Source organism: Silurus meridionalis, chromosome 22, assembly GCF_014805685.1.
Source record: "Silurus meridionalis isolate SWU-2019-XX chromosome 22, ASM1480568v1, whole genome shotgun sequence".
In the NCBI taxonomy this organism is placed as follows: Eukaryota; Metazoa; Chordata; class Actinopteri; order Siluriformes; family Siluridae; genus Silurus; species Silurus meridionalis.
Genome location: NC_060905.1, coordinates 16,616,340 through 16,633,431, shown reverse-complemented (window position 1 = coordinate 16,633,431; position 17,092 = coordinate 16,616,340). Strand labels below are relative to the sequence as shown.

General features: G+C 36.0%; 1 protein-coding gene across 1 annotated transcript; it reads left to right on the top strand.

Moving 5' to 3' along the window:
- Window positions 1-9,430: 9,430 nt before the first annotated feature.
- si:rp71-45k5.2 (uncharacterized protein LOC560783 homolog) lies at window positions 9,431-10,332 on the top strand. The gene is made up of 3 exons (XM_046835430.1): window positions 9,431-9,571; window positions 9,667-9,762; window positions 9,853-10,332. Exons 1-3 carry the CDS (start codon window positions 9,431-9,433, stop codon window positions 10,330-10,332), a joined length of 717 nt encoding a protein of 238 aa, XP_046691386.1.
- The last annotated feature ends 6,760 nt before the right edge of the window (window positions 10,333-17,092 follow it).

Here is a 17,092-nt window from a genome sequence, read left to right as displayed (position 1 = left end):
CCTCGTTTTTTTGCTTTTATTTTATAGGTAAAAGATTCTGTCACAATGTACGTTTACGGCATTTACGCTCTTGTCGTAAAAAATTATTTTGAAGTCATCAATGAATAAGTCAACACTGGTTCAACAGGTTGCAAACTTATTATATCATCATCCTAAATTTCTGTTGGGAGGAATTATTTTTTTTTTTTAAACATAGACATAAAACCAACAGGGAAAATAAGTGCTAGTGGTTTAGGCAGGTCTTCACCAGTCGTTTGGAGATTCAGCTGTGACTTGTACATCTACGGGAAGTTCATTCCATCACCTCAGTGCCAGAACAGATAAAAGCCTTGATGTATGTGAGGTCGTATCACAATGTTTGGAGACGGGCTCTGTTTACAAGAAGTACTTTATTTACCTACGTTTACACACCATCACCTTCATAACAGTTCTCTTGCACAGCAATACAGCGTTCCCAGCGTTCCTTCCACTTATTGAATGTGTCCTGGAAGTTCTTTTCGAAGCGTATCGAGCATCTTCTGCCATTCGTGCTGTCACAATGGCAACCTGAGCTGGATCTTCATATTCAGAAGAGGGCAAAGTCCACAAGAGCTAAATCTGGTACATAGGGTGGGTGCGGAAGTGAGATTGTTTTTCACGGGACCTGATCTGTGGCAGCGTAGTGCAGTGCAAGGATTGATGAGAGCTTTGAGGAAAGAGGGCGCTTTTTTGGTTAACTAGACAAGCAGTGTTTTGGATCTCGTGCGTGAGTGCAGTGACCGGAAGCAGGTGGAAGGTGTGGGATGGTGGGAAGATGTACACTGCGCCATGCCACTGTTGGGCAGCTATAAATATAAATCCACCCACTAAATATTTTTTTTGGACTCCACAAGACCTCTGGAGGTTTGTGTCTGGGGGGGGGGTACCAAGAACATAGCAGCAGATCCTTCAAGTCTGTAAGTTCTGGTGGAGCTCTCCATGAATCTAAATTGTTTGTCCAGCACATTTGTCTTGTTTGACACATCTGCAGAGACATCTTGGTCATACTGGGGTTTGATTTAGATTTTGTGATGAGCTTCTATCTGTAAGATTCTGACCATGTCTGAAGAAGAAACCAGTTTGAACTTTGAACAGGAATTCGTGTCATCCATTTGACATTGCAATATTTTGATCGGTTTTAAAAGTTTTGATAAAAACTGCAGTATCTGTTGATGATCAGGCCAACAAGCTGGCTGTAAGGCCTTGGCAGGACTTGTGTATCCCCAGTATGTAGTGATTAGTACCTACGAGGGATGTGCATCTCCATACCTAAGGCCAAAGTGGTTGGCGTCGTGATACATAGCCAATAAGACTATAGATTAAAGTTACATATGAAGCAGCTACTGATGCGATACGATTCCCCCCTATTACCGATTTCAATTCGATTCAACACAATGCAATGGAAAAAATATGCTATCCAATAAGATATAGTACTGATAGTCTGCTTTCATTTCTTTGGTTCAGACTGACAGCAAATCAACCATTTACTTAAGTGCCTTTTGACTTCTAACGCATGCAAAAAAAAAAGTTCAAAGATTAAATAAAATCAGATGTTCTTTTTCTTTTGTGTCTCAAGCAAGATGCAGCTCTACCTCTGTGACTCTCAAGAAACGCGCTCGAGAAACGGTTTTGCGACAAGAAATCGATCTACATATCAAATATTGGTCACAAATTATTGGTCGCTTTCTAAATAAAAGTATAGATATTCTATATAAATATAGTTTTTACGGCTGCACGGTTCTTTTAAATCAATGCATCACATCGCATGAAGGATTTATACATTTAAAGCTCTTTAATGAACTAGAAACGCTATGGCTAGGTTGTCTAGTCTTTAAGTTCAAGGTGTGGACTTCTAATTTCCCACATCTGCTGGATGTTCTGAAAAAACTAAACAAATCCACCTCAGAACTTGCAGGACTGAAGGGATCTGCTTTTAGATACCACACACACACACACACACACACACACACCCCATCAGAGGTCTTGTGGAGTCCAGGCCTCGATGTGTCTGAGCTGTTTTGTTGGCACATGGAGAGATTATGCAGGTGAGATTAATGTTATATTTGGTCACATTTAAATGAATATTTTTATTTTATACTTGACATATTCATGTTTTAAACATAATATAGTATTATTTTTTTTATTTAAATATATTTTGTGGATTCTGGGAAACAGGGCTGTGATTGCTAAAGTGAGGGATTGAATCCTGTCTTGGGCAAAAGTGGACTTTCATTCATTCATTTTAGTTCTATTTGTTTAGTAAACAATAGACATTGTCCCAAAGCATCTTTACAGAGATAAAGATAAAAAATATAAAGATGTTATAAAGTTTGTATTTCTAAGTTTATGCCTATAAGTTTATCCATAATGAGCAAACCAGTGGCTACATTGGAAAGGAAAACTCCCTGAGATGGTCTGAGAAAGAAACCGTGAGAGGTACCAGACTCAGAAGGGAACCCGTCCTCATCAAATGTCTATTTACTATATACAGTGAATAGGAATATACAGATTAACAATGCAGCATTAAATTGTTTTCTTGCTGAAGTGCTATAATGCCAATTAATACACTTATTCATATTTAAACATAGGCCAGACCGCTGTATTAGGTTCGGCTACCTCCAGCTCCACCTCCTGTCTTTTATTCAGTGTCACTGTCTCTAAACCATACAACATCTCAGGTCTCACCACAGTCCTATAAACTTTCCCTTTCACTCTCACAGATACTCTTCTATCACAAATCACTCCTGCTATCACTCTTCTCCACCCACTCCACCCTGCCTGCACTCTTTTCTTCACTTCTCTAACACACTTTCTATTATTTTGCAGTGTTGACCCCAGGTACCTGAACTCCTCCACCTTCTCCACCTCTTCTCCCTGCAACCGCACCACTCCACTGCCCTCCCTCTCATTCACACACATGTACTGTCTTACTCTTACTGACTTTCATTCCCCTTCTTAACTGAGCAGCTTTGGGGTTATGGGCCTCCTCAGGAACACATGACCTTTGGATACAAAGTCCAACATCCGAAGTCCAATTGCTTATTACTAAACTACCACCAGTAATCAAGGAGATTTATGGATTATAGGATTTCAAGGAGATTTAAGGATATAAAGAAGGATTTTTAGGTGTTTCACTTTATTACATACAGTGGGTGAGACATGAAGTTATATGTTATAGCACCTACTTGTGGTGGGTATGGGTCATTTCATTTACCTGAGTGCGAGGTGGGATATGGGCTGTTTATAATGATGACCTTCTTAGAACTGATTGAAACCCATATTGGGTTAACACTGAATTCACAATTGTAAAGAGAAAACAAAAATGCTTGGCGAAGTTCTAAGAGGTTTGCACATTAAAGTTTTGGATATTAAACAAATTGACTAAAAATAAGAAATAAGTAGAAAAGAATTCTCTGTAGTACTTATAATATTCGAGGCACATTAGATGGACAAAAGTTTGTGGACACCTGTGCATAAAATCTATATGTAATTTTTGAACATTTCTAACAATTCATTTGTAGTCACCTAAAATGAAATTTCTTCTAAAGAACTCATTTTAAAAAAAAATTTAAATACCACTTTCAGTAATGTTTAACACATTTAATATAAAGTTTCCCATAAGATTTGTAATATCTATAAAATTCCTTCTAAAGGAACTTAGTGGTGTGAAAAAGTGTTTGCCCCCTTCCTGATTTCTTTTCTTTTTTTTTTTTTTTTGCATGTTTGTCACACTTTAATGTTTCAGATCATCAAACTAGTTTAAATATTAGTAAAAGATACACAAGTGAACACAACATGCAGTTTTTTAAATGAAGGTTTTTATTATTGAGGAAAAACAAAATCCAAAACTACATGGCCCTGTGTAAAAAAGTCTTTGCCCCCCTGTTAAAACTGTGGTTTATCACACCTGAGTTTAATTTCTCTCGCCACACCCAGGCCTGATTACTGCCACACATCAAGAAGTCCCTTAAATAGGACCTGCCTGACAAAGTGAAGTAGAGGAAAAGATCCTCAAAAGTTTGACATCATGCCGATATCCAAAGAAATGTAGAAACAAATGAGAAAGAAAGTAATTGAAATCTATCAGTCTGGAAAAGGTTATAAAGCCATTTCTAAAGTTTTGGGACTCCAACAAACCACAGTGAGAGCCATTATTTACAATTTGCAAAAACATGGAACAGAAACTTCTCAGGAGTGACCAGCCGACCAAAATTTCCCCAAGAGCACAGCAACGACTCATCCAAGAGGTCACAAAAGACCCCACAACAACATCCAAAGAACTGCAGGCCTCACTTGCCTCAGTTAAGGTCAGTGTTCATGACTTCACCATAAGAAAGACACTCGGCAAAAATGATCTGCATGGCAGAGTTCTAAGACGGAAACTGCTACTGAGCAAAAACAACATAAAGGCTCGTCTCAGTTTTGCCAGAAAACATCTTCATGATCCCCAAGACTTTTGGGAAAATACTCTGTGGACTGACGAGACAAAAGTTTAACTTTTGAAGGTGTGTGTTCTATTAAGTCTGTTGTAAAAGTAACACCACATTTCAGAAAAAGAACATCATACCAACAGTAAAATATGGTGGTGGTAGTGTGATGGTCTGGGGCTGTTTTGCTACTTCAGGACCTGGAAAACTTGCTGTGATAAATGGAACCATGAATTCTGCTGTTTATTGAAGATATATTGGCATATTGTTATTTGTTTTAACTCATTACTGCAAGAGTACTACTTACACAACTAGTAATGAAACTTCCTGTCAGCAAACGTGACCAGTCTGGTTGTACAATGCTATAAAAATTAGACCAAGGTGAGACATAGCAGATCAGAAATACTATAGCTTTTCATTTATTTGTTCATTTGTTCAGTGTCAGTAACTTTATCAAATTTGTCTATTTCTCTGTTTCTGGATCAATGGACATGAGGCAAGAATACACTCTGAATAGGATGCCTGGCCATTAAGACCTCATACATTCATTCACACCTTTAACAACTCAACATTAATAAACAATAGTACCCAAAGGAACCCAATTTCAGGGTAAACAGTGCAGCTGCAAAGTGACAACTGCTTCGATGGTGTACAACCCATCAATTTGTTCATTATCCTTCAATCCAGTGGTCCACAAACTTTTATGCGCCACGGACCGGTTAAATTTTTTACTTTATTTTCTGTTTGGGAAAATACTTTAGCATAATTATGTTTTAGGTACAGCTCTGATCTGGCATTTGGAAGAAGCAGACTAAATGAAATAAAATATACCTTCAAATTTGAGTAAGTAAAAGTCTGTAAAAGTGTGTATTGTAAAAGTGTCAAACTGTAAAAGTGAAAAAAAGTAAAAAAACTGAAGAACCATAAGGATGTATTTGGAATTAATTTTATATATATAAAAAAAAAGTTTGCTGCAAGGGCTCAGCACCACAGTTTGCAGGAACGGTGCATTTAAATCCCTCAACAGTGATGAAACTGTAATAAATGCACATTCTGTGTTGATATGGATGGATCCTCTTTCGGGTCTGGTTCCTCTCAAGGTTTCTTCCTCATGCCATCTCAGGGAGATGTTACCACTGGCTCGCTCATTAGGGATAAACTTATAAGGAACAGACTTTAGGCACTACACTTATACATTCTTTTATACAACTTCTTTATCAGTGTAAAGCTGTTAAACGTGTTCTACAAATAAAACTGGATTTAATTGTATTTTGGTGAATGTCAGTGCTTCAGACAGCTGTGACTTGTACATCTTTAGATTACATGTTTTAACAAGCAGTTGCATGTAATACATTTTCAGTGCATAGTTTACATGAGTAGTTACTGTAGTCAGTGTTTGGTTGAAGGAAATTGGATGCACAACAACAAGAAATGTGAGATATGCAGAAAGCATGTGAAGAACTCAACAAAGGAATGTTTTTGTGTGCAGGGCTGATGATCGAAAATAAAGTATCCAATGAAGACCAACTTCCAGTGCACACTTATGTAATGTAATGCATTGTTGTGTAATAATGACTTTCTACACATTATTTTTCACCATTTTTATGAACTTATGTATTCTTTTACCAATCATCAGTAATGTAAATTACTTTATACTAAATATGCTCTAAGACAGAGCGGTGTGATATACAGTGGTGTGAAAAAGTGTCCTGATTTCTTATTTCTTTGCATGTTTGTCACACTTTAATGTTCATCAGATCATCAAACTAATTTAAAGATTAGTCAAAGATAACACAAGTGAACACAACATGCAGTTTTTAAATGAAGGTTTTTATTATTGAGGGAAAACAAAATCAAAAACTACATGGTCCTGTGTGAAAAAGTGTTTGCCCCCTAAACCTAATAACCGGTTGGGCCACCCTTAACTACAATCAAGCTTTTGCGATAACTTGCAATCAGTCTGTTACAGCGCAGTGGAGGAATTTTGGTAATTCAGCCACATTGGAGGGTTTTTGAGCATGAACCACCTTTTTAAGGTCATGCCACAGCATCTCAATAGGATTCAGGTCAGGATTTTGACTAGCATGTTAAACTGCATATTGTGTTATCTTTTACTAATATTTAAATTAGTTTGATGAAATGAAACATCAAAGTGTGACAAACATGCAAAAGAAAAAAAACACACTGTATGTTACTTAACAACATGCAAATGAGCATTTCATGTTTCACTTAGTTGAAAAAACAGGAGACATCACAGGTTTAATCGAATCTACAGCACAGATCCTACCTTAAGTAAGACTGTGATGCAACCTCACCACCATCAGATCATTATAAACCATTTCATGCAGCAATTCAGCAATCATTTCATTTAACGATGGCTTTGATTATAGGTGAATGGGAATTGATTGTTAAGAATGTGTAGCCAATATCCTCTTTCCTAAAAGACCATTAAAGCCAAGGTTCACTTGGTATGCTGTTAGCATAAAGATCACATTCTCTGTTAAAATGGCAATGATAGTAACCTCCTATAGGAGCTCAGAGAATACCAGCAGATATATATACAGACTTCAACACGTGCACACACATATATATATATATATATATATATATATATATATATATATATATATATATATATATATATATATATATATATATAAAATGAGTGTGTGTGTGTGTGTATGTACGTATAACTTTATATTATGGTATATCTTATGTATCTTTAACTTTAACTGGAAAGGCACATAATGAATAACTTTGAGACATTACAAATAATTACAAAAGTTATGCATAATGCAACTGAGCTGAAGGTTAAGGGTTATGCAAACTGTAAAACGCTGAACTACCTCAACTTACACTGATTCAACTTTCAAGATAACATACATCAGTTATTTGCGCTGGATGTGATGGCTCAGTGGTTCGATTTACACATGCAGAAGGCCAAGTCTCAGCAAGTCAAGACAAGTCTTTTGAGCAGCTCAATTGCAAGTTTTTTTAAATCAGGCAAATGTGCAAATGTACTGCATTGTGTGTATCTAAAATATTACAGTATCTTACCGTAAATTAGATTATTGTTACATATCTATCTATCTATCTGTCTGTCTGTCTGTCTGTCTGTCTGTCTGTCTATCTATCTATCTATCTATCTATCTATCTATCTATCTATCTATACATTTATATTTTGTAAAATAAAAATACAAATTATATTTGTTTTATATTTGTTTAATTATATTGGAGAGGCCTCAAGGTTCAATTGTGTATTTTACATCAAATTAAATTAACTTTTCCTCCGGTTGTTTTTGTTGCTTGTTTGTTTGCGTTTTGTTTAAAAGTACCAAAGGAATATTAAGAAAACCTTTTAGAAAGAAGTAATCTGTGATTTCAAATGCAAATAGCCATAGGTCTCTGGTTTGAGCTATTTGGGTGCCGCCCACATATTAACACCTAATTAGATTGGTACACTAGATTATCCTCTACATATCTATAGATCATCTGTATATACACTGTATAACATTATTAACATAAAATACAATATACTAGGGGTGTAACTGTATACAAAATTCACATTTTGGTATGTATCTCAGTTTTTAAGTCACGGTTCTGTTCAATCTCGGTCCGGGTGGGTGTGTGGACTTGGGGGTGCATAAGATAAAATAGCTTTTTGTTTTTTATTAACTCAGTTTATTATTAACATTTGTGATCAACATTTAAACAGTTTACAATTTTTATAACTTAAACTTAAAATTTTAAATAAAATGCTTGGTTAGTTAAATAATATATCAAATAATATTTTATAATACTAAATAAAAATAAAATAGAATAAATCAAAGGAATGGAATACAATTTGATATATTGATCAAACTAAATAATCATTTAAATTGGAATAAAATGTAATTATTCAAATTCAATAAAAATAACAATAATAATTCAATAATTTGTATTAAATAGTTTACATTTGTTAGACCCCATTTGGGTAATACACAAAAAGTGTGTGTGTGTGTGTGTTGGACATTTAATATAAAATTTTCTAAAGATATGATCTAATTAACCGTTCTACTTATTTCAGCGTCCTTTAACAAATGTCTTCATTCCTCCTATCCTTCATTCATTCACTCTCTCGATATGCAGAATTGTCAGGATTTTCTCCTTTTAAGAGAAATTCTTGAAGCTGGACATAAAAGATTCCATTCCATTCCATTGTTTCTTTCACCTTTTCATGCATGCGCAAGACAAATCTTATTTCCGGTACAGTTTGAGTATCCACTGCGCTAACTCTAGTTCCTTTTTTATACCCCTGGCATTGTTGTGTATGTTTTCAAGTTTAATAATAATAAAAAAGTGTGAGGCGGAAACTTGGGGTCCACCACCTAATACATTCCATAGAGAATTTAGATTGTAACTATGTTCTGCACATGAAAAGTGCTCCGAAAGCCCTGTACCGGAAAAGTTTGGTACGAATACGTGTACCGTTACACCACTAATATCTAAAATTATTTATCTTACTTTAATTTTTTTATATGGCCAATAAATTGTTGTTAGTATATTCCTGTAAAATATATGTCAAATAAAATGCAAGTTTATGTATTTATTTCTTGTTCTATTGTTTATTTTATTAGCATTTTTTTTCACAGTTCTTAATTATGTTTTTTCCTCAAGGTTCAATTGTGCATCTTAAATGAAATTGAATTAAATTTTCCTCCAGTTAAGTTTTTCCCCTCAGTTTATTTCTTGTTTGCTTTTCATTTAAAAGTACAAAAGTAATATTAAGAAAGCATTTGACAATGAAGAACTTTGTAATCTCAGATGCAAATACACCATAGGTCTTTTAGGTGCCACCCACATATTAACACCTCATCAGATTAGCAATAGCTGCACTTAACATGGAATGCACACATATAGTTCCTCTGTAAACTGCTAGGTTTATAAACCTGGTCTTGCAGTCTTCTGAATCCAGTGCATTCAAGTGAGCATTCAAGCTTTAAACTATGACTAAAACAGGGTTTGGAAGTTTTCAGCCTGTACTTAGAGACCACCGCAAATATAAAAGACACACCAAGGGAACTTACATTGGACTTGTGGCGTATGTCATTCAAGATTCTCCCGACAAGATGCTCACCTTTAAACAGGTAATGTTTAATAACAGAAATACTATTATGTTATGTACATTTATGCGTTTTTATATGCACAAATGAATTAACATTGAATTTTGTTCTTGCTGCAGATTATGAAATCGCTAGGTGTGTTTGTGAGCGGGGACAGGAAAGGTCTCGAAAACAACATCAGAGTCTGTCTCTCATCCAACAAGTGTTTTGTAAAAGTGAGTCGTTTTTGTGTTTTTCAATCCCTCAGGTGTCCTTCAACTGATTCAAACAAACAATGACTCAAACATTGTCGGATTTCATTACAGGTTCCCATTGACCCCGAGTACCCAAATGCCAAGAGGAACTTTTGGAGAGTGGATGAAGAAAGCATCACACCGAAAATGCTGCGACGTCACTTTAGTGATGTTCCCGGTCTGCCACCTACTTTTTTAGACAGAAAAAGATCAGCACAATCGGCCTCCTCGTTACCAGTCTCTTCTGAGAAGATAGAGGAGCGTCCGATCAAATTTACAGGCCCTTTTTCTATCGAATCCTTGTTAAAGAAGGATCACGACACGGACTCACTCACGTGTTTAGGCCGAGAGAACAGACATTACAGCTTGTATTCCGTGTGCAAGTCAGTAGAGGAGGCCAGCTGGAGAAAACCTGTACAGAGGATGGATTTCTCCAGTGAGGTGCATCATGCAATGCGGTATTCAACCCAATTTCCCTACGATCAAACTGTACTTACTAAAGTGTCCAGCTTTCCACTAAACACACACCAGCTCACCTACAGACAATGGTGAACTGTCACACTGGAACATATTGCACTTTGATAACCATTCTGGTATTTTTGCCTGCTTGTATATATTTTTGTTTTAAAAAAATAAAGCATACGAAAAAAAACCTATATTACTGTTTATTTTATTTCTCGATTTATCCATTAATTTCTCTTAGCTAATTTGAATGAATATTTTGGTTTATAGAATGTAAGTAATTAGAGCAGGGGTCTTCAAGGTGTTTTTTAGATAACAGACCCCTTAGGCAATAGATACATGGGGCAGGGACCCCCTGATACAAAATGTGTCACACATATCCACTGATATTAATTGAAACTAGGGATGTAGCTATTATATTCTACAGATTATTCCATCGAGTAATCAGGGGAAAAGTACTTTTCTTTATTAAAGTGCAAAACTTAATATACAAGAGATAATGAGATGAAAAAAGAAACAAGTACAAACAAGTCATTTGTTTACATTTTAGAAAAAAATATAATTTTTTGCTAAAATCGCACACAAGAATATCTGTGAAAACTAAACCCATTTAGTGCATTTAATTGCCATATTACATCAAAATACAAATGAAAATATATAAATAAAAATATCTAAATAAATTTCAGATTACTCGACAAAAGTAAACGCACTGTACAGTGTTTTCTTTGTTTAGTTCGAAATTATCCCAAACTTTGTCGTTTTCTGTCGACTTAAATCTATGGAAGCTCGTGCTCCCACTACATAAAAAAAAAATTTCCTAATTTTAACTTTTTTACTCGTAAATGCTCCTAATTCTGACTATATTTTCGCAATTCAGACTTTACTTCTCGTAAACATCCATGTAAGCATGTTGTGGGCATGAAGTTTGAAGCTGTTGGTGTATGAACGGGGCTCCTCTGCTTCATCCGTCTCGTTCCATCTCCTCCAGAGCTGATTGTTAGACAGAGTTCTCTCCAGGGATCAAAGGATCAGTTTGATACCATGCGATTTTATTGATTGTAGCCGAATTAATTTTCAATGTGTAAAACTTTCTGCCACTACAGAGGTGGGAGGTTTCCATATGAATCTTCTCCTCGCCCCTTGCTGTTTTTTCCCAGTTCCTCTATTTTTCATAATGCAGCATCTTCTGTGTTCTGTCCAGAGTGCTTCAGAGTTTAGTGGGTGGTGCATCATTAATAATGGTCTGTGGCAGAGGTGGGAAGTAACGGAGTACAAATACTTTGTTACTGTACTTAAGTAGATTTTTTCGGTATCAGTACTTTACTCCACTATTTATTTTTCAGACAATTTTTTACTTTTACTCATTACATTTTTACACAAATATCTGTACTTTTTACTTCTTACATTTTCAAAACAGACTTGTTACTTTAGTTTTAATCCATTGATTTGGTGAAATATAATTTTTTTATTTTCACTGCGTGCCGATTTCAGCCGAACAACCGATTTCCTGTCATTGCGCGTTCAATCCACTGGTGTATAAAGTCCTGACTCTCACTCACCACAGAAGGCAGTAAGAAGTTTAGGGTTAACGTGGATGAGACAGAGGGAGTCAGTGATGTAACATGACTGAGAACAGACACATTCCTGATCATCATCATCTTTTCTGCTTGTGTTCTATATGTGGATCTTCAGCCTGGACACATTCATTAGGTAACAACATTTTTAATTAGTTTTGTATTAATATATATATATATATATTTGGCTGTCAAAATTAAAATAATTTTAAATGGCAAGAAATTTTTTCCTTTCTTTACTTAGATATTAAATAAATAAATTACCTCCAGGGATAAAAATATTTTTAATCAGTAAACTTTTGTTTTATTTCTGAGTCTCAAATCAAACACCAAAATCCGCCATGATTCTCACAATTTACCCTCTGGGTGGCATTTTGTGGGTTTTTCCCTCATAATGGCGACACAAACTTAAATTACTGTCTTTATTGATCGTACAAATAAAAACAATACATCATTTAAATCTGTAAAATGTCTATAATTTTATATATATAAGCTTCCTGACTTGACTTGAAGAGGTGCATTTTCTCTGGTATCACCTCATTAACTGTCCGTGTGGAAACATAGCAAAGGCTCTAAATGATGTCCACACGTCTCTGCACTGATATAGTCTTTATATTTAATCACTGTACATATGATTGCATATATATCACATGCTGTACATATGATACATGTTTAACACCTCCAAGCTGCCAGTTTTGGGCACCTGAGCAAGCCCTTAACTCACTACTGCTCATTTAGTAAATGAGATCATTAAGAGTCGCTCGGGATAAACACTTCCAACAGGAAGTGACTATATCTCGCTATCTTTGTCTCTCTATTTTCTCTATTTATCTAATTGTCTCTGTGTCTCTTTTAGTAAATGTCTCTGTCTCACTGTATATGTCTCTCTCTTGCTGTCTCTCTATTTGTTTCTCACTCTTTCTAAAGCTGTGTCTGTGTCTCTTTGTCTCTGTCTTTCCTGCTTATTTACATGTCTAACAAAGTTTTGAGTTTTGAAGTAATGCCATTAGTGATCTATGATGAAAGTCTTCCCTGGTTCGATTCTTACCTCTAGTTTCATATTGAACATTATAAGAAGTTTTTAAAAACAGAACAATGAAAGGTCATTAAAATTGGTTGCTGGTAAATCATGGTATATCAGTGGTGCAGGTGTTGGAGATGTGGTTCTTGTACCTGAGTCACTTCTCATAGACTTCGAGTTACTGAGAGAATGTACAGGAAGGAGAAGTTTTGACCCTCTACCATCAGGATCTAAGAGAAAACACTGGTCTCCTAACTATAGAAAAGCCAAGAGTCCAATAAGCAAAGGCTTGTTTGCCTCTCCTGTGTTGGTGTAATGGTCAGTGAAGTGGTCGCTGCTATCTGACTCACCTGGTTCGATTCCTACCCCTTGGCTTTCCTTTAAATTCTTTAAAAAGTTTTTAAAAGAACCAAAAAAGGTCCTAAAAATCAGGCTCTTGCAGGAAGTCCTGTGGCTCAATTGGAAGAGCTTTACCTCTGGGTTGTAGAGGTTGCTGGTTCAAACCCTGGCCAGGGCTCCAAGTTAAGAGTGTGGAAGGTTCCGGTGGCCGTAGCAAGGAAGGTGTCAGAAATGGCTGTGTGGAAGGTTGGATGTGGTTTCGGAGGGTGTATCCTGAAGCAGGGGGGCAATATCCGGGCATCTGCCCCCCCGGTGTCTGAGAAGCTGAAAACAGGGGGTTATGAAGCAAAAACGTTCAAAAAAGTATGGACTTAGTTTTGCATATATAGGGAAAAATTCTGCCAAAAACCTATCACCCTCACTTTTTCTGAGGCTGTGAAGCAGCAGGTCTTCACAGCCTTTGTTTACAGTCAACTACCTCATTGCTCACCAGACACTACTTTTCACACAGCTTACCCAATGTGGGGACAAGCCAGATTCGAACCAGCAACCTCTGAGCTCAGAGGCAAGGCTTTTATCACAAAGCCATCAAGTCCCACAACACACCTTCTTTTTTTGGGGGGTTTATCGTTTGTTTCAGGCTTCAATGCAAGAAATTCAGACCAGACAGAAACACAGAAAGCAGGATTCAAACCCTGAACACCACCAACAGCAAAACACCAGTCTTAATCCACTGAACCATCGGGAAGGACCGGCTGCGACGATTGTTTGGAGCAGGTCTATCTTTTCTTACAAAGCATCAACACAAGAATATAATGCTAAAGACAGACATAGGAAGCAAAACCATGACGTGACTAGCAGGGACAAAGCAGGATTCGAACCATGATCCCCATCACCAGTGAGACACCAACCTTAACCCATTGAACCATCGGTGAGGACAGGCTAGGAAGCTTATTTAGAGCAGGTCTATCTTTCTTTTCAACCCATTAAAAACAAAAATATATCGCAAAAGAAAGATGTAGGAAGTGAATCCTGATCGTGACTGGCAGACAGAAAGCAGGATTCGAACCCTGAACCCCACCAAAAGCAAGAAACCTGATTTAACCCACTGAACCATCAGGGAAGACAGGCCAGGAAGGTTGTTTAGAGCGGGTCTATCTACCATTAAACCATCAACACAAGAATATAAAGCTAAGATAAAAAAAGAAAGATTTAGGAAACAAGAACATAACCAACTGGCAGGATTCAAACCCTGATCCTCACCATCAGCGAGGCACCAGCCTTAACCCACTGAACCATGGAAGAGATCAGACTGGGAAGCATGTTTAGATGAGGCACAAGAATTAAACCACTGAGCGACCACTGCTGAAAAGCATGTGTGATTTTTGGAGGGTTCATACTTTGTTTCATGCCAGTGCAGTAAGAAAGAAGGCATGTAGGACTGGGTTTGAAACCTTATCACCAGCGTGGACTATATTAAGGACCATGTTCAGGCACAAGCCTTAACCCACTGAGCTACCACAGAAGTGCCTTTTTTTGGTGGAGTTATCTTTCATTAAAGACCAGGAAATCAAGAAATTAATCCAACACAGAAAGGACAGAATTGAAATGTTTTCAGAGGGGACAAGGTCCAGAAGTTTTATTTACCAACACAGCAACCAGCTCGACCAGGAATCAAACTCTCAAACTCATCCTTATGGGGATACTGACATTAACTACTACTGACACTAGGCTATCGCATCCATCCATCCATCCATCCATCTATCTATCTATCTATCTATCTATCTATCTATCTATCTATCTATCTATCTATCTATCTATCTATCTATCTATCTATCTATCATCTATCTATCTCTCTCTCTCTCTCTCTCTCTCTCTCTCTCTCTATCTATCTATCTATCTATCTATCTATCTCTATCTCTCTCTCTCTCTCTCTCTATCTCTCTATCTATCTATCTATCTATCTATCTATCTATCTATCTATCTATCTATCTCTCTCTCTCTCTCTCTCTATCTATTTATCTATCCTCTCTCTCTATCTATCTATCTATCTATCTATCTATCTATCTCTCTCTCTCTCTCTCTCTCTCTCTCTCTCTCTATCTATCTATCTATCTATCTATCTATCTATCTATCTATCTATCTATCTATCTATCTATCTATCTATCTATCTTATATGATGTGAGGTCCAGTTAACAGATAAAACATGTAGAAGTAATAACTACTTTTTACTTAAGTACATGTCAGAGCCAAGACTTCTTTACTTTCACTTGAGTAAAAAAGTTTAATCAGTACTTCAACTTTTACCAGAGTATTTTAAAACATGAGTATCTGTACTTCTACTTAAGTAAAGGATGTGTGTACTTTTGCCACCTGTGGTCTGTGGGGAAACAATGCGCTGTGTGTAGTTATATGGACGAAACGAAAAAACTTTTTTTTTACATTTTAGAATTATTCACATTACCTGAGCAATCGTTTTAGCCTTAATAGAAATCAATTCATATTACACTCGTTATATTATATTATAAACACAGTTAGATCGTTGTTGTTGTTGTACATCATCAAGTCGAGTCAGAAAGCTTTTATTGTCATTTCTACCAAATATATAGCTGACGCAGTACACAGTGAAATGAAACCATGTTCTTCCAGAGCCTTGGTGCTACATAAAACAACATAAAGCCACATAACAGAACACTTAGGATTAGAGTAAGTGTCCTCACCACATAAAGTGCATCATGTGCAAACAGTGCAGATAAAAAACAGTGCAAACAGACAACACAAGACAGTGTGGGACAAATACACAAAACTGACCAGTGAACCTACTGTATATTATAGTTATACAGTAATGTGCAAAAGAGAGAACTGTAAACAAGTGTGTATTTGTAAAAATTGTTTGTATATTTAGATGTTTTTAAACCTTTCAAAAAGATTTATGCATCATAACATCAAACTTAACATCAACATAATATCAAAAATTGTCTTTTATTTTAAAATATCTGCAGATTTATACATTTTCCTTTTTCTATCAGGGGGACAATTACATAAACATCAGCTTTTAGTTTAGTAGAACTTCAATGTATTAATTATAATGTTTTTTTGAATTAAATATTTTATCTTTAATGTTTTTTCCCTGTGTTTATTTAAAAAAATAATAATTATTTGTGATCAACATTAATTAACGGACCACCTCCCATGGATTAGAGCAAAATTCGGGCTAAACGCTATTAAAAACATCATACCACAATGTACAAATAATATATGATAGATGTATTTTATTTCTCAGTTGCTCAGTTTAGAGCAGAATTGTCCAGTCTTTTATACAAAGGGTCGGTGTGAGTGCAGGTTTTTATAAAGATTAGGAGATTATAAAGATCGGACACCCTGCCTTTGGAGCGTTACTCAGATCAGAAATGAAATTCTCAAAACTAGTTGTTCAACTTCCACATCATGTCATCAATTGTGCACATCGAAAAAGCAAATTGTTGTTGCTTTAAACAAATTGTGAATGTTTTGGTATAATTATTTAATCGATTGTGTACAAGTGTCTGTTGTTTTCTAGATTATCAGTTGTTTATGTTCCTATTGATTAAAATATATTATACTGGTTTCACCTGAAGAGTTTTAACCCCCAAAACATCTCAGCATCAGTTCATTGTGTACGTCATTGAATGCAAAATGGTTAAACCAGTTGTCAGAATCTGTCATCTAAAATTTCTATTCAACTTTTATTTGTAAATGTGTTGAATTGATGAATTGTGCAGATGAATCTTGAATGTCACTAATGAAGGCAAGTGAACGACATCAGATCAACCAATGATCAACTCGTTCTCTAAAACAGGTCAAAGGTCAATCTTGTGGACCTTCAGTTGGAGAGTGAATACAGACAGAGAAAAACACAGAGTTATACATTCTGATA